Source organism: Phocoena sinus, chromosome 10 (genome assembly GCF_008692025.1).
Source record: "Phocoena sinus isolate mPhoSin1 chromosome 10, mPhoSin1.pri, whole genome shotgun sequence".
NCBI lineage: Eukaryota > Metazoa > Chordata > Mammalia > Artiodactyla > Phocoenidae > Phocoena > Phocoena sinus.
The window spans coordinates 73,682,291-73,700,077 of NC_045772.1; the positions used below are offsets into that span (position 1 = coordinate 73,682,291).

A 17,787-nucleotide genomic window follows, 5' to 3' on the forward strand; every position below is an offset into this window, starting at 1 on the left:
TTTAAAAATACTGCTTCTGTCTTATTACTGTTATACTCACAAGATTTAAATGGTCTCCTATATTCTGCTTTTATCAGTCTAAACTCCTCTGCTTTCTAGATTCTATCCACCTTACTTCTCATTGATATTGAAACACACCTTCTTTTTTGTGGTGTATGCATAAGCAAGTGTGTTTAGGGGCTGCCCTTAGCTTGTTGCTAATTTGCTGCCCATTGACATCTTATTGTGTCCATATCTCTGTTTTTAATCTTTGTTGCCACCGTCAGAAACAGAAAGAAGTCCTTTAAATACTCATTTTGGGCTAAAAAGAAAGTTTAACCACAATTTTCCTATTAGAAATGGTTTTTCCCTTTTATACTTCTGCAAAAATTGAAGAGGTGGCTTGGGATCATAAAATAAATACAAATGTCACCAGTTTCTCCTGTCTGGGAGGGCTTTCTTGGCGGAGTCTACTGTGAAATAGCTGTTTTCAGATCAAATCAAGGAAATAAGAGCAGAGTTGGATACTGATTTAAGTAAAGCATCTTACAAGTTTAACTTGTGTGTTTTCCCTTAAAAAGCACTGATTCTACCAAATGGGTACCTTTATTGAGATAAAGCTAAGCGTACGTTTATTGCAAAAGTTGATGAAATATTTGTCATATAAATTATAATTAACCTTAACTTCATATTTTTAATTGCTGTAGGTCTTTTAAAAATAGAATAAGGATGAAAAATCCAGAACTTCATTAATCTTTTGGTTTCAGGGTATTCAGAACCATGAGAATTTGAAAAATACCCATTTGGAGGTAACAAGAAAAGAAACTGTTTAGAAAAGAGAAAACAAAGGCAGGAATTTCAATCAACAGATACAGGAAAAGAAAGGCAGTATTGATGAATAAATAAGAGGATGGGCTAGTAAATGGTGAAATGTTCTCAATTAGAAATAACTAATAAAATTATCTTTTGGTGATTCAGGTCTATAATATTCCAAAATTAAAAAAACAAAACCACACAAGCAATGAGGTTCTAATGAAAGACTATCCCAAACTGCTTATCAAGTTCAGTCCTGCCCAGTTAGAAAAAAACACACTCCTCTTACTAGCTTGGCTCAAGATGTTGGCTCAAGACCAGCATGACTTAATAGCTGTAATTTGCATTTGAATGGAATTAACTGGGCCAGTACTTTGGGGTAATCAAGCTGCCTGCAAATACACATATGCTGCAAACTCAAAAAAAGTCCTAGTGCTGGAGTGAAGAGTATTCTTTGAATTCCTCTTAGATTTGGTACTCAGGTCCAAGACTTCATATGCAGTTTTAGATTTCAAACTCTGATTTTAAGTGTGAACAATGAAATTTAACCTTTATCTAGTTGTTTATTCTTAATAAAGAGAAGTTTAGCTACCTGCCATTTTTTTCTCTTTAAAGAGTAATTTCACTGTTTCTGTAAAAGTGATTTGTTATTTTTAAATTTTCAAGAAAGATACAAAGAAAGAAAAAAATCATTCAAACCTTTATTTTCCACGCAGAAATAACTCTCACCAATATTTAAAATAAACATAAATGAAAAAAAATGTATATAGGTAAAAGTTTGATTTTTTAGTAATGTTATGTCATTAAAAATAAATTTACAAGATGTTAAACTGCTTTCATCATGAGGTAAACTACTACTCTAAGTATTTAAGCTTGCCTTGCATTACTTTCCAGTTACATATTCTTCACATGCAAACACTTGTAGTGTAGGCTGAGATTTTCTAAGCCCAAAGAATAAAATGTATAGTGAAACTAACAGTGAAGAGCTAAGAGGCCAGAACAGAGAGTCAAGATGCCTGGATTTTTATTTAGCTCTGCTACTAATTTACTGTGTAATATGTGTATGTGTTGGGAGGAGGGGAAACTGGTACGGTGGTCAGTTCTGTCAGGAACTGTCTCCTTATCTGTAAAATGAAAGGAGTGAACTAGAATTGTAAAATTAATCTCCAAAATTAATGAAACCTTGCTTACATTTGCTGGGCTCAGGTGTTCTGGTTTCCTTCCTGATAGTTTGAACACCACTTTTCATAGACACCATGGTCAGGAAACAGTCTCTCAGAGAACTATGACCAATGGGCAGCAGATGATCTACAATGAAAACTTGTTCTGTATTGAAATAAAAGCATAGCATGCCCTTCTTCTGGTAATCGCTGACTTATACAAGTAAGCATTGGCTGCACTCTTGAATTTTCCACAAATTCTGCCCGTTAGGAATTTATGATGTAGTTGAGGAGTTAAAAAGTAATAATTACAACAATAACAAAGACATACATGAAGTACAACGGAGATTTGGCAGAAGAAAAATATCATACATCTGGTCCAGAGGAGGAGTTAAATCAGGAAAAGTCTGAAGAGGTAATTTTTGAGTTGGGCCTGAAATATAGACAAGATTTTAACAGTTAGAGTTGTTGGGGAGGCTTCTGTTTCCTCACATGTAAAATGGAGGTAGTAATTGTACCCACTTTCCAGAGTCATTGAAAGAATCAAATGAAATAATGCATGCTAGCCACTTAGCGCATTGCACTGGCAAGGTGGAAAAGCCCTATAAATGCTTTCCATTGTTATTAATAGCGAAAATGTATAAAACAAAATGAATCATGAAGGAAAATTGGTATTTCTGATTATGGTATTAAGGATTAGTTTTCTTAAGGTTTTTTCCCAAAAAGATTTCTGAGGAGATATTTGTCTAGGCATGCTCTTCCAAAGCCAGTTGTTTGCATATGGAGTTGTAATCAGTACTATTTCTTTTAGTCTTTCTGCTAGCAGCAAAAAGGAAGTAGCAAATCACTTTTAATGACTGATTAGAATGTGGAAACCAGAGAAAACACAGGGTAGATAGCCTAGAGGGAAAAAAAGCTGGTGATAGTTGCCCTCATGAATGTTGTAGCTTCCTTTTGGATGCTTGTTTAGGGTGTGCTAGAATATATCTTTTGCCCAAATACACCTTAGACAGGTGCAGCTAAAGCATCAGTACCTGCTTTGTAAAACAATTCATATTTACAAATGTATATTATATATGTATGTAGCTCTTTTTATAGCTAGCTTTACTGTGTACTTATTGTGAGTTAGTGCTGTGATTAACATATGATAAGCAAAGCTCTCAATCTACAAAACAACTCCATAAGGCAGAAAATACATTACTTGGGGCTTCCCTGGTGGAGCAGTGGTTAAGAGTCTGCCTCCTAATGTAGGGGACACGGGTTCGAGCCCTGGTCCGGGAGGATCTCGCATGCTGTGGAGCAACTAAGCCCATGAGCCACAACTGAAGCCCGCGCACCTAGAGCCCGTGCTTCGTAACCAGAGAGGCCACTGCGGTGAGAGGCCAGCGCACGGCTGCGAAGATTAACCCCCGCTCACCGCAACTGGAGAAAGACCGTGTGCAGCAATGAAGACCCAATGCAGCCAAAAATAAATAAATAAAAATTAAAAAAAAAAATACATTACTTACATACAAGAAGCATCTTGCCCAAACTCACATAGTCACTCAGCTAATATTTAATGACCTGTACTATGTGTCAGATACATGTTGTAGGAGCTACAGATACATCAGTGAATAAAACAGAGAAGATTCCTGCCATCTTAGAACTCAAATTCAAATGGAGGGAGGCAGACCATAAACGAGAAGTAAACAAAAAGCAAGAAAATACCAGTTAGTGATAAGGGCTATGAAGAAATAAAATAGTGATGTGACAGTGAGTAACTGGGGGTACAGTGCTGGTTTCATGGGTGAGCAATCAGTGCAGCTACACAGGGCCCTGTGCTTAGAGGGACCCTACTTTTGTTTAATGCCCTGCTAGCACTTGAAATTCTTAATAATTTTATCTTTGAATTTGTTTTGTAAAGGAGGTCTGATAAGACAGTGGAGCATGTGGGTAAGTAGAGGACATATGTGCAATACCCATAACCTCCATTCCTTGGTACACCATTCTCATAGCTTTTGTGATGCCCTGTGAGCACAGAATCTTGATTGATGCACGATGTATGGAAGTTAAGTAAGATTCAAAGCCAGGACAAGTACGAGGTAAACATGTTACATCTATGACTGACTAAGCAGGGATGCTGACACCTTGAGAGACCATGCTTCCCCTCAAATCAGAACTTGCTTCAAATGCAAAAGAAGGCAATGGCATTCTAAGAAGCACATTGAACAAGAACCCTATCTTATTTCTTATTTACACTTCCCTGTAGCTGCCAACCACTGACTCTGAAAATGATGACATAAAAGGTAAAGAAAGACAGGGAAAGGTAGTTCCTCTTCCTTTCAGTTCTTCCTTATTCATCTGCAAGCCAAAGGTGAGAAATTGTTAGAATGTGGGTATATCAAGAAGTAAAATAAAAACAGTTGAGTTAGTTTTGTGTAATGTTTCCATGGTTCAGTTAAGAATCAAATTCACATGCATGTATGAACTACACAACAGGAATTGTATAATTTATAATTCCACATATGCGTTAAGTGCTTTTCTATTCATACTTAAAGCTGGCATTGAACAATAAAAGATGAATGGTAAAATTATGCCAATAATTAAAAAATTTAATTTTTCTTTATGGAAAATGACATTAATAGTGTTTTTACTTACTATTTAATGGGAGAGCTCAGAAGAAAGGAAAAAGCTTTTTATTTTAGTATCTTTAACTACATTATTATATTGCTTTCATAATAAGGCACTGCATTTTTACTTTGCGCTGGGCCATGCAAATCATGTGAGCTGGCCTTATGGGAGTGCTACTTTAGATTGAATTATCAGGAGAGGTCCCTCTGAGGAGATTGCATTTAAACTGATACCTAAAAGACCAAAAGAAGCCAACTATGAGAAGATTCAGGGAAAGAACATTCCAGGTAGAGGGACTAGTTAGTGGGAATGTCCTAAGGCAGGAAAAAACTTTGTTTTCAAGAAACAGAAAGAAGGCCAGTTTCACTGAAAAGTAGCTGTTAAAACTTGGAGTGGCAAAAGATAAGGTTAGAGTTTGGAGAGGCCAGAGTGTGAAGAGCCTTAAAATCCAGAATTTATTCTACTTGTTTTAGTTAGCCATTGGAAAGTTTCAGGCAGAGTAATAACATAAATGACTTATGTTTTAAAAGATCACTTTTTTGCAGTGTGGATGCAAGAGTGGACTCAGGGAGATCATCCTGAGTGGTCTATACCTAAAGAATTCCTCACCCTTCCAGATGGAATTTATCATACTCTTGTCATAATTTCTATTATTGCACTTATGGATTTTCAAATTTGTCTCCCTGAACTAGACTGTAAGACACTCTTAATTCTCTTCATATCACTAGTGTCCAGCATTGTGTGCATATTGCAGCTGCTTATTAAATATTTATTGAGTGAATAATTGGGAAAGGATTTTTTGCTCTTATGGTAAAAGCTCTTTCCTCAGAATTTTCTTCAAGTTAAGATAATTAATTAATTAGGTGAGCCATAAGGAAAGGGGTTATAGCAGCCATAAGGAATCTGAAGTAAATACAAAATATACACTTGATTTATAAATTTTGAAATTTGGGAGAAAAATACTGACTGAGTCATCAATAGGAATTTGAATTTTTATACTAACTTCCTGAACCCACGTGCAACACGTACCCAAAGACACAGCTATTATTGGTGCTAATGTTTTGGCCAGATGTTCCAGGCTGATGGCTTGGGATTGAAGTTGGCCTGAGACCTATTTTGATTGGTTTGCATGGTATGTAAATATGGTGCTGAATTAGTTATTGATATTTAAAACTAAGGAATTTTCACATAAAAGTCTGACTTTTCTCTATTTCTTTTTTGCCGTATGTGGGCCTCTCACTGTTGTGGCCTCTCCCATTGCGGAGCACAGGCTCCGGATGCTCAGGCTCAGCAGCTCCGCGGCATGTGGGATCTTCCTGGACCAGGTCACGAACCCGTGCCCCCTGTATCGGCAGGCGGACTCTCAACCACTGCGCCACCAGGGAAGCCCTCTCTATTTCTTGAGAAGTAACAAACATACAAGCAAACAAAAAGCTTGGAGGCATTGGGTCTGCATTCCAGCTGGCCACAGCCAAGGAGGGCCACTGCCTTTGCAAGAAACCTGTGTTCTCTATTTTTTCACAGTCCTCAATCTGCCTGCTCCACTCACTTAAATTACCTGCCTGGATTCTGGTGGATTTGTGTTTCTGACAGCTCCTACTGAAACATGTATGTACTAGTACTATTCTAAATGAGAATTTTTTTAATATAATAAGTTCTTAAATTATACATATTTCTCTTTAGTTTTCTTGCTAAGTTTGCTTGGCTTTACTTTCCTTCCTTGTAGCTTTTATCAATTCGAGAACCAAGGTGGCCAGTCCAGATCCACCCAGATGTGGGACTGCCAGGGAAGGAGGAAATGGTGATTTGATTTGCTGATAGACAAATACTGAGGAAGAGGAGGTTCTCCAGAGGGCAGGAGAGCTTTGCCACCAATTTGATCTGCAGAGGGTATCCACCATCTCTGCCCTCTTTACCTCCTAGTTACGTCTGTTAAGACTCAGGAGTATTGAGGTTAAGGGATGGAATAAATTTAAAACTTCTATAATTATATATCACATAGGCCTTCACTTAAGATCATTAAACACTTCTTGTTTGTCCCAATCTGTGCTGCTGTTATCTCTGCTGATAAGGATGATTACATGTGCCATTTTAGATTTTAGGTACTTGGGACAGTGTCTTTATTTGGATGGTGCCATTTAATGTATTATACTATTTTGTAGGAACCCACGTGTTTATTTAGAGAAATGTATGGGGCAGCCCACAAAAGATACTCTGTGGCAAAGCTAATAAAGGCTGTTTCCACAGAGCTATCTAAAGGAATGGGGAAACACAATAGCCACAAGCAGAAACCACAATGGGTCAATGTTGATAGAATCCCTGGATTGGGAGGTGCTTTTTGAAGGCCAGAAGGGAAAGAAAGTCCGTTGAGAAGGATTTACTACACAGCAGGTCTTGGTGGATATTCAGTTCTGGGAACTCTTGGCAGTACCAAGAACTCTTGGCAGTTCATTTACCAGTGTACAAATGGTTTAACAGAAAGGCATTCAATATTCCATCATTTCCATAGCCCACACGGGCTGGTAAATGGGCGATGGACTGCAGAACCCAGCTGCCCAGAGGCAGTGGCCAAATCCGGGATCCGGTTTAGTATGAATGACTGACTCCTGGGAAGGAGAACGTTCATAGGGGGCTGGGGATAGGGGTCAGAGTCCAAGCTGGAGAGAGGACAATAAGCTAAGGGTGGAAACAAAGGCGAACCAGAGCGGCAGCTGGCAGATTGCTGGCGCTGCGCTGGGGAATCAAGCTTTGCTTTTAGAAAAGAGGCAGGCTGCAGGGCGGGCTCTAGCCGCGGCATTCTCACAGAAAAGCCTGCAAGGGCGCAGGGCTCGTCGCCCTGGGGCGTGGGCAGCTCGCGGCCGGCATCCCTCCCCCCCGCGCGCCTCCGGGCCAGCAGCGCCTGGCAGTGCCCGCCTAGGGCAGGGCGGGGCGCAGGCCGGGCAGCGCTTGTTGGGGCCGGCAGCTAGGCCGCCGCTGACACAGTGCGGGACCAGCAGCCCGGACAGCCCGGGCGGGTGTGGCGCGTTCAGCCCGGCCGCCCGCAGGCCGCGTCCCCATCAGAGGGGGCAGGGCGCACTCGTCCGTCCAGCAGGAGGCCCCTGAGCGGCCTGCTGGCTCTGCCGCCGCCGCCGCGCTAGCCATTCAGCGCGCCGCGTCTCCGCCCCAGTGCTGGGGGTGAGCTGGGGAGAAGGGGCGGGCACCCGCGAGCGGTGAATCACCTCCTCCTCCTTCTGCCTCCCCGCTGCTGCCGCCACCTTTCCATTCAGTCGCCCAACATGGCTGGAGCGCGGCGGAGGTGAGCCGTCCGCCCCCTGCAGCTCCAGCCTCCTGCGCGCGACCGCCGCGGCTCCGGCGGCGCCTCAGTTCTGCGGTGCAGAGGCCCAGGGGCCCGGTTGTCGCCTGCCGCCGGCATGTGGGGCGCCCCGGACGAGAGCTCTGTGCGGGTGGCTGTCAGGTGAGGACGGACGCGGCGGCGGGCGGGCTGCGGGCGCGGCGAGGATCTGCTCTGGCCCGGGGCACCGGCCGCCGCGCTGTGGAGATCTGAGAGGTGGCCCGGCGGGGGCCCGGCGGCTCTGGAAACCGAGGCGACGGGTCTCCGCCGGCCTGGCGCGCGCGGCCGAGTGCTGGCTGGGAAACCTCCCGCCCTCGGGCCCCGGGAGTTTGCAGGTGACTGGCAGCTGCGCGGCGCCCGGTCCCGGGGGCGCCTGACTCCTCTAGGGGGAGAAGCCGTCGCCGCCCGCCCCAGCCGGGTCGCGCCCCCGAGGAACAGTTGCCTCAGGTTCGGCCGCCTTGGGCGATCGCCTGTCTGGCTTTGCCCGGAGGAGCTGCTCCTCTCCTGGGCTGTGGTTCTCTTCTTATATTTGTAGCGTGACTGTCTTGATGTGTACCTGCAACTCCGGCCTTCGGAGGCAGGAGACAAAGCCTTACAATGGTGGGGGTCTAGATTTCTGTGCAAACGGACGTCTCGTTAAGCATCGGCGGGGACTAGATAGCACCAGCGTGTGGGTATTGAAGACATTTCTGGCGTTGGAAGGGATATTATATTTAAGGGAAGATTCCCTGGTGCTAGGTCTGTAGAAGGAAGAAAACTCCTCAGCAAGTGTAAGGGTTAAATGGGTGACTGGGTGAGAAAGAAACATACTGAGGTTCAGCAGGGTGGTTACAATATAAAATGACATATGCCTGGGTGAGAGCTTTGAAATACTACATACATCAAAATTGTAATTTGGTCAAGGACAGATACACGAGTATTGAATGTAATTTGGATTGTTGATACATATCAAGAAGCAGAGCTCTGACAGTTGCTCATGGAAAATTGCAACATCATCGCTGAAATATTAATGAAGCATTCATGGTAGAGTAAGTGGTGTTGCTTTTATAGCTCTTATAGTCTGTGAGTTCGTTTCATTTTATGTATACATTAAAGATTTATAAAAATAATCTGTCCTCTGAGAAATTATTTTTAAAAATTTTCTACCCTTGTAGTCTTTCTGAAAAGTTATTCTTAAAATCCTATCATGTCAGTATTTCTATAGCTATTTTAGTGACAAATCTTGGTTAGGTATAGAAATGGTAGTTTTATATATACTTTGTTTCTTTAATCATCTAAAGAATAAAATGAATTATATATATTTTTTCATTCCCTTTACAGACCAGGAGATGGCCACCCATGGAGGTGATTGTTTTATGACTGTTTAGAACCACCTGTTATAAAGCTTTTGAAGTTTTAATTTGGCCTTCTTGGTTATTCTAGGGCTACTTATCCAATTGCTGGATTAGTTTGTTTCTCCTGTTTACTGCTACTACCTCTCTTTTGGCCTTTTAATGCTTATTAGTGACTGTACATGGCAGATGAAGGGGAGAGAAAAAGAGGAAACCCAGTAAGATGCAGTTTTGTTAATTAGCAGGTCTGGTCAAGGAGGGTAAAGAAGAAGCATAAAATAGTAATGAAAACAAACAAAAAAGAAAATTGGCTGTCAGAGAAACTGTTGTTAGAGAGTTAACATTTTTTTAATCTGTGAATTCTCTAGAATATCGCAGGGCAGTTTGTTGACCATGCTTTTAAAACTGACGCTGCTTGCAGTGGTGGTTAACAGAGTCATGAATCACCCTAAAGTGATGTTGACAGATAAATAACTTATACTTGGTTTTGGTATGCATGTTAGCACTTTTTTAAGGGAATATGTGTGGGTCTGTTTGTTGGGGAAAGACTTTATAAAAACACGTGAAGTAAGCCACATTGTGAGGATCTTTTTTTTTTTCCATTAAATACATTGTCTGAATAGATTGACTCTCTAAACTTACTTTGCATAGGATAAAAATAGCTTATATAGCACTTTGGCATTTATAAAGTGTGTGGACATATGTTTTCATTTAAAACAAATATTTATTGAACATAAAATCCCGTCTCTGTTGTCCTAATTTCTGAGTTAAAAATAGCAATAATTATTGGACACATAGTATGTGCCAGGGTCAGTGCTGTGTGTTAAGATGTTTTACATCCTGTGAAATTGCATTTATTCATCATAACAATCTTTGACTTAGGTCCTGTTATTATTATGGCCATTTTATAGGTGAGACACAGAAAGATTAGGTAACCTTCCCCAAGTTAAACTGGTAGCAAGTGGCAGAAACAGAGCTCTAACCCAGACAGCTTGACTCTAGAGCTCAAGTTCTTAACCATTAAATCTACATAGGCGTGAGGCAAGAACATGCTTTGCAAAACTTTACTTAGCTTAAGGTCACTTGCCTCTTCCTGGTTCTGAGCTAGTTTAATTACAAATGAATGACTTTGACAGGATATTCATACCTTGATATTCCTAGAAAAGTTAGAGCTCAGAAAGGAGGAAACTGAACTTACCTAAACTGTTTCCTCCGATTTTTTAATCTTTCCCGTGACCTCCAGTCTTACCTTCCAGTTTGTGATAGACTTCATCAGCAGGATAAATATAAATCAATACATAGACACAAATGATCAGGGCACTTGACTTACTTTTCCCCTTCAATGAATAATGTAATAACAAATAATAGAGAGTTGACTCTACTCATGTAAATGCACAGTGTCCTAGAGGTTCTTGTGTTTAATTAGATATGGAGACTTATCAGTATGTTAAAGCTGATGACTCTATTTTAGGTTTCTCAAAATAAGTGCATGGGTCATATACAACTTTGGGGAAAAGAAGTTAAACAGAAAGTTTCTCATTTAGGAAGAACATTTTAAATTCAATTTCTGAAAATGCCTTTTGGCAGAGTATATCTGAGGTGTTCTGTAGGGTATCTTTCATTGTGGTAGGTATGGATTCAGATCACCCTCCCTGCCCCGCTATCTAACCCCCTGTGGCTATCGAGCACTTGAATTATGATTAATACTGTAACTGAACCAAACCTGGTTCCACTTTCCCAATGCACAGCAAAGCCAATTTACTGAAACCAGGTTGTGGTGAAGTAAAGTACAGCTTATTGCAAGGCATACCCACTCTGGGGCCAAGCAAGGAGAATGGGCAGCTCATGCTCAAAAGACCCAAAGTCCCTGATGGCTTTCAGGGAAGGGTGTTTAAAGGCAAGGTGAGGGAGAGGGTCTCAGGATGTGTGATCAGTTGTGGATATCTTTCTGATTGGTTGGTGGTGAGGTAACAGGGTGGTATTTCAGGAGTTATCATCAACCTTCTGGTTCCAACCGGCCTGGGGTCTACCTGCTTGTGGTCAGCATGCAGTTAACTTCCTTCACCTGGTGGGGGTTTTAGTATCTGTAAAACTACTCAGGGATATGGCTCAGAATATTATCTATAGCCCTTGAGGAACTAAGGGCCCTTGACTTTGTTTTTTTTAAACTTTTTTTTTTTTTTTTTTTTTTTTGCGTTACGCGGGCCTCTCACTGTTGTGGCCTCTCCCGTTGTGGAGCACAGGCTCCGGACGCGCAGGCTCAGCGGCCATGGCTCACGGGCCCAGCCGCTCTGCGGCATGCGGGATCCTCCCGGACCGGGGCACGAACCCGTGTCCCCTGCATCGGCAGGCAGACTCTCAACCGCTGCGCCACCAGGGAAGGCCCTTGACTTTGTTTTAATAAAAATAAAACTATTATTATTTTGTCTTGCTTGACTCTTTTCCTTTGTATCTGCATAACTCTGATTAAATATGCTCTTTGGAACTTGGGGAAGGCCTAGGAGGCTAAAGCTTTTCTACAAACAAGAGGCCAGGGACATGGGGAGGGGTGTCTGTCCCTGGGAAGACTCTGCAGGGTCCTGCTTGGTTTCACCACAACTGAGAAACTAAATTTTAATTTAATTTTAGTTAAATTTAAAAGCTGTCCTTCATTTAGTTTTTGGAAAACTTCTAGGTATGCTTGGAACAATGTGGCTATGTGGACCTATTTTTTATCTGTAAAGTTTATGAAATGTAAATACTTAGAAAGTATTTCTGATGAAAATTTAGCCTCCTAATTGACATGTATTGTCTGTGTAATATATATATTCATAAATCATATATATATATGATTTTAAAAACTTAGTGTGAAAAATATATCAATCTTTATATTACATGTTAAAATGATAGTGTTTTGATATGTTGAGTTAAATAAAATATTAAAATTAATTTCATCTATCTCTTTTTCCTTTTTTAAAATGTGGCTACCAGAAATTTTAAAATTAAATATAATGTTGCTACCATTATATTTCTATTGGATAGTGCTGCTCTATAGTTTAAAAAAATGTGAGGAAGAAGTATAGAATAAAAATGTTCATAGCCACCACATCATAGATCTGGTATTTTCTGTAGATCAAGAAAATACCAAAATATTGGGTGTCTGTTTTTATAGAGTGGTTATATATACACATACACACATATCTATGCACGTATGTATGTGTAAGATTTGATTTAACAGCAACATTTTTTCCCTCTGGGTGCATAGGTGTAGAAAGTTATCGATAATAGACTGATGGTAGCTGACTTCCTAGAAAATGTAGTAAGTTCATAAATGTCACCTACAAAAGTGAGCAATTTTTAGTGTATATTCTATTTTTATTATCTAAGTAGTATGCTGAATTGAACCATTCAGTTAACTTAAAATAGTAAACTCAAACATTTTCAATTCTAAATCTAAGACTTTATGAAATGATGTGGTGAAGGAAAGTACAGTGTTTGTTGCAAGGCGCCAACCGTGGGGCCAAGTGAGGGGAATGGGCAGCTCATGCTTTGCCTTTTCCCCACTATGTCTGAATGCTGACATAACATATGAAACATTTTCCCCAAGAATTTTAGCTTGCAAAATATGTCAAGAGCTGAAAGAAAATGGAGATACAGAAAGGACCATTGTGTTTTCATGTTATTGTCTATATGTGGTTGTGAGCTACAATTTTTTTCTTGGCTTCGGCAGAGAGCAGGACATATCCTTGACACTGAGTTTGGATTAGTGTGTAATGTTGTCTAATTTGCTGTGTTTTTACCTTACTACAGCACTTTTAAGAAGTGGCATTGCTCAGCTAGCTTAAGTGCTGATTGGATAGTTAAAAGCTCTGTTTTGGGTCTGCCACTGGCACTGATTTGCAATGTGACCTCCCTGAACTTTTCTTTTCCCTCATGCTGAGATGGCAGTGTAAAGGTATTAAGGGTTATAAGAACCTTTCCATATGCAGTCTGTTAAATATGTGATTTTTTTGTTGTTAGCCAAACTGTTGGTACTAACGGTGCCTCTATATTGACAGGAAGGACCTATTTTAACATTTCAAACTTGACTTTCCCACAATATGTTTATCGTGGGTGCTGTTGTTACTTAAGAGGAAACATTCAGACTTTTGTGGTCTCTTTGTCCAATTCTGGCTGTAATACAAATATGCAGTATTTTATTTAATCTACATTAAAACCCTATGAGGTAGGCTGGATAGATACTATCCCTCTTATACAGATGAAAAAGTGAGTCTCACAGATACTAGGTGACCTGTTCAAGGTTTCTCAGCCACTAAATACCAGAATTGGAACTCAAACTCAAGCTTCTGGAACCTGTTTCTCTGTTCTTAAAAATATTTCCAAATGTTTTCAAAATATTGGGTTGGCCAAACAGTTCATTTGGGTTTTTCCATAAGATGTTATGGGAAAACCCGAGCAAACTGTTTGGCCAACCCAATATTTCACATACTAGTTTCAATGTAATAAGGATCTTTCAAGCTGAAACACGAATATACACGAGGTAAATTATTTGAAACAATTTAATGTTTAGAGAATGTAGAGGCAGATGAGCAAGGCTTTTAGAAATATTTCATGGAAACAGGTGGTTATCTGCTGTTGGTCATTTGTTTATTCCTTTCTTCATGCATCAGACATGTATCATGTGCCTACTATGTGCTGGACACTTTCCTACCACTGAGGATACACGACATACATGACAGACATGGTCCCTGCTTTCATGGAGCTTAGACCTAGCAGTGTGAAGCTCTTTTTAAATGCACAAACTATGTACGACCTAACACTAAACATATCAATAGCACAATTAGAAATTAAAGACAATTGTTGCAGTTTAGTTTTTGTCTCTTATTTTTTATAGCATTTTTTTTAGTTCATATATTCCCCAAGAACAGTGATTTAAAAAACAAAAATTATGTCCTACTTCCAAGCATATTTCATACAAAAATTGAACTCCAAAGCCTGTGCATTAGAAGGATATTATTTCTATCTTTATATGATATAACATGTATGCCCTACTTGTATGTCTTCACATTTGGATCATAAAGTAAGGGAAATGAAAGAGAGGAGACTAAAGAGCTTGTAGATGATGTGAGCTGAAAGTCAATGAAGTTATTTATTTAAATATGAGTTGATACTTTTTCTTCAGATAAGGTTTATTACATTTATAGTGTGGTAGGTCTGATTGTCATTTGGAACTCCACAGAAGTTCAGATTTCATGTCTATTTATTACTACCCCTTGAGCTCTTACCTGCTAATTAGTTAATATTTTGGTGCATAATTATGGGGTAGTAAATGATGCACTAGAAATTCCAGTTTAGTGAAGCCATGAAAGCAGAAATTATCTTGGTAGTTAATTTCATAATCTGCCCAATCTTCCAGTTCTCATCTATTTCTCCTCAAAGAAGTGAACTTGGAATATCCCTTATTATGGATGTTTTCCTGTAAGACATGTTACAGCTTCCCTGTGTGACCCTGACTTATAAATGGTTATTTTCTGTCAACATTAGACATGATTTTTATCTAAATTTCAGATTAGGAAGGAAAATACATCAATGAAAATGCATGCTAGATGACATAATTTGTATTCAGTGTATCAGTAGAATAATTTTATTAAAAATAAAATGGATGTTTGTTAGTTTCAGTGCTTCTCTCTGGAGAGCGGATTTGTGAATTCTGTCTTTGAACTTGGTTTCCCAGTGGATTAACTATTTAATCTTCTCAGGGTGTTAAAATAGTTTTCTTGTGGCTCAGGCTTTATTTGAAGCAAATGACAGACAAGCCAAAGGGGACCATTTTGATGACATCCTACAATTATTATAAGATATTTCTTAATGTTTAAGAATTATATTTGAGGTTCCTTTGTTCTTAGTTTTTTGGAAATTATTAGACATTTATATATTGAACATAACTTTTAGTACCTCTATAATTATTGGATTTAAAATAGAGTTTAAAACTGAAAGGGACCTTGAAGGGACTAGCTGGTTGAGGCCCCTTCTTTAAGATGATTGAGGTAATAGAGACACTGAGCAGTTGAGGGAATTGCTTGAAGTTCCACAACTAGCAGCTCAAGTCTTCCATTGACTGTTGTTGTGGATTTTCTGGGACTTCATGTTTTGCTGGCAGACATCTCAGAAATAGAATAAATTTATATTTTATAGACTACAGTTTTAATCCCTTAAGTGCTCCCTTTAAAAGTTTAATTTGGTATTTCATTGAGTGCTCCCAATCTCAGTGCCCATTATTTTGGCTTTGTGATTGCTTCAATTCGAGAAACTAGACCAGTGATTCTAAAAAGGACCTCTTAAGAGGTAGAGAGAGAGGGATCCCTGGAGTAGAAATCCAGGTCTACATTTTGAGGATCCTATTATATTAAAATGTGAAGAAATGCCAGAACTAGGTTATAAAAATAATATAGACTGTTTTCAACATATACATATAACATATTAATGCTTTAACAACCATCATGGAAATACAATGTCTGTGTAGCTTAATTTGGGAATAGTATTAATCATGTAAATAGGAGGATTTTGTCAATGCTAGGCCTGGGACATGTGGCCTTCTCCCTCTCCCCTCACCTTGGTTCTTAAATTTTTTTTTTCCTACCCCAACAGATTTGAGGATTGTAGCACATTCCAATAATAATGGCAGCCTCACTATGGAGGGATGGCTGGAGGGTGGGGAAAGGTAGAGGTAGGGTAGGGTCAGTGTGGTATATTTATTGGGATCTGGAATTGGAGCTGGAGGTAGAAATCTGAGTGGTTTAAAAAAAAAACACTTTTGAGTATTACTTTACTAGAAAGGTGGTTCTTAAACTTTTAAATAACGTCTCAGTCCCTCCTATCCTTATTTTAGAAGGAAGTAAAGGATACAATACATTTTGGCCATACTGGAGGCCTGTCATCCAAAAAATATCCTAAATCCTACCTCTACTTGAAGCTTTTCTAGACTTCATGCAGGGAAATTTCTGCGTTTTGGGGCCGCAGACCTTCTTTATGTGATTCTCTCTCTCTCTCTCTCAAATTCCAGTGGGAGAGGTGTACACAATATTATGATTTTCACTGTTCAGCTTGAAATGTCCCTCAAACTGAGAGAATATTTGACATTTTTGTAAAAGAATGTGCTAATATACTGACAGCACTATTACAATAGAACATTTGAAGGACATTGGGGTTATTGAATTGAAACAAGCTGATATCTACATGTCCAGATTTGGAATGAAGGTCATTCAGGATTTAGCCCCAGGCTAACTTTACTTGGGTACTATTTAGAGCAAGGAAACCCAGAAATTTTTCAAACTTGGTTTTAGGGAGGTGGGCATCATGAACCCACCCAGGGGCTAAATCAAGGACAGCTTAAAGTTTATTCCCTACTCTTTGGATCTCTTAGTATGTAGTAGAATTTTAGTTTTCGAGATTGGATTTGACCTTATTCTCAATTTGGGGGAGCTATGTCTATCACTTAGGCACAACAATATCAGTTCTTCTGAGTAGGATGAATGAATTATATTTTTTCAGAGTACATATTCACATTATTTGACACAGCTACATAGAATAAATAAGAGGCTTTTTCTTTCAGCAAACAGGAATAAGAAACCTTGGAGAGGGTCAAGCTGTAGTTAATTATTATGATGTGGTATATTGATCACATGGTGTACTAATGAGGCATAGGGCACCTCTACTCTCAGTTGTATGCCTTATAATGTTAATTTACTTTTTTAGATCAAAATTCATTCATTTATGACATAATTATTGAATGTCTATTGTGTACTGGAATCACATAAGTTGGAGACATTAAAGCAATTGGAAACGATGTGATATAATAGAATGAACATTGGATGATTAGAAAACTGTTTTGGTCTTACCAATGATAAACTTGGCTTTGTGTATAGATAGTTATCCACCTACCTCTGGACTCGGGAAAAGAACAACAGAGACAACCGTGGGAAAGCATATGGAAAATGGTTTTTACACAAACACAGGCAGTAATACTATTAGAGATGAGTTTGATATATAACCAACGGTGAATATATTCGTTATATTCCAAACTCTAGCAATTAGATTAGTCATTCTCTAATATGTAAGCCATAACTTGAATTTGCAAAGTACTTTTATAGGTGTTGTGTCTGTTCTCTTGCTTTTTGAGTGCCTATTACTTACACCACTATGAATGTAACAAAAATGCATATAAGTACTTCCAAAAACCTTACTTTACCCAGTCTCCTAGTTTTCATTTTGCTTCCAACATGTAAATCACATACTATCCTTCTCCATCTTACCAATTCCTTTTTATATAGGTTAGTAAAATCCACCATTTTCATTCTTTTCTTTCTCTTCTCACACAAGACTTTCAGTTGGTATGGTTTATAGTGTTTGTAAAGTTACTACTATATTCTTTGTGAGATTAACAATAATATTGTTATATTTTCCATTAGTTGCTTAACCTGATGTAACACAATGATGACTAAATTGGTTAATAATAGTGTGAATTTTCCTTCTGAATTGGCTTGCACCAGATTTTTGAAAATGTTGCTAATGCTTTCCTTGCTGC

The 17,787-nt window shown here is 39.3% G+C and overlaps 1 protein-coding gene across 6 annotated transcripts in view; it reads left to right on the forward strand.

Moving 5' to 3' along the window:
* Positions 1-7,466: 7,466 nt before the first annotated feature.
* The window catches only part of KIF21A (kinesin family member 21A), a 159,979-nt gene continuing 149,658 nt past the window's right edge, over positions 7,467-17,787 (forward strand). For all 6 annotated transcript variants that reach the window (XM_032646357.1, XM_032646358.1, XM_032646360.1 and 3 more), the window contains exon 1: positions 7,467-8,016. In XM_032646357.1, coding sequence (XP_032502248.1) covers positions 7,973-8,016 — 44 coding nt within the window. In that variant the 5' untranslated portion in view covers positions 7,467-7,972. The remainder of the gene's footprint in view (positions 8,017-17,787) is intronic.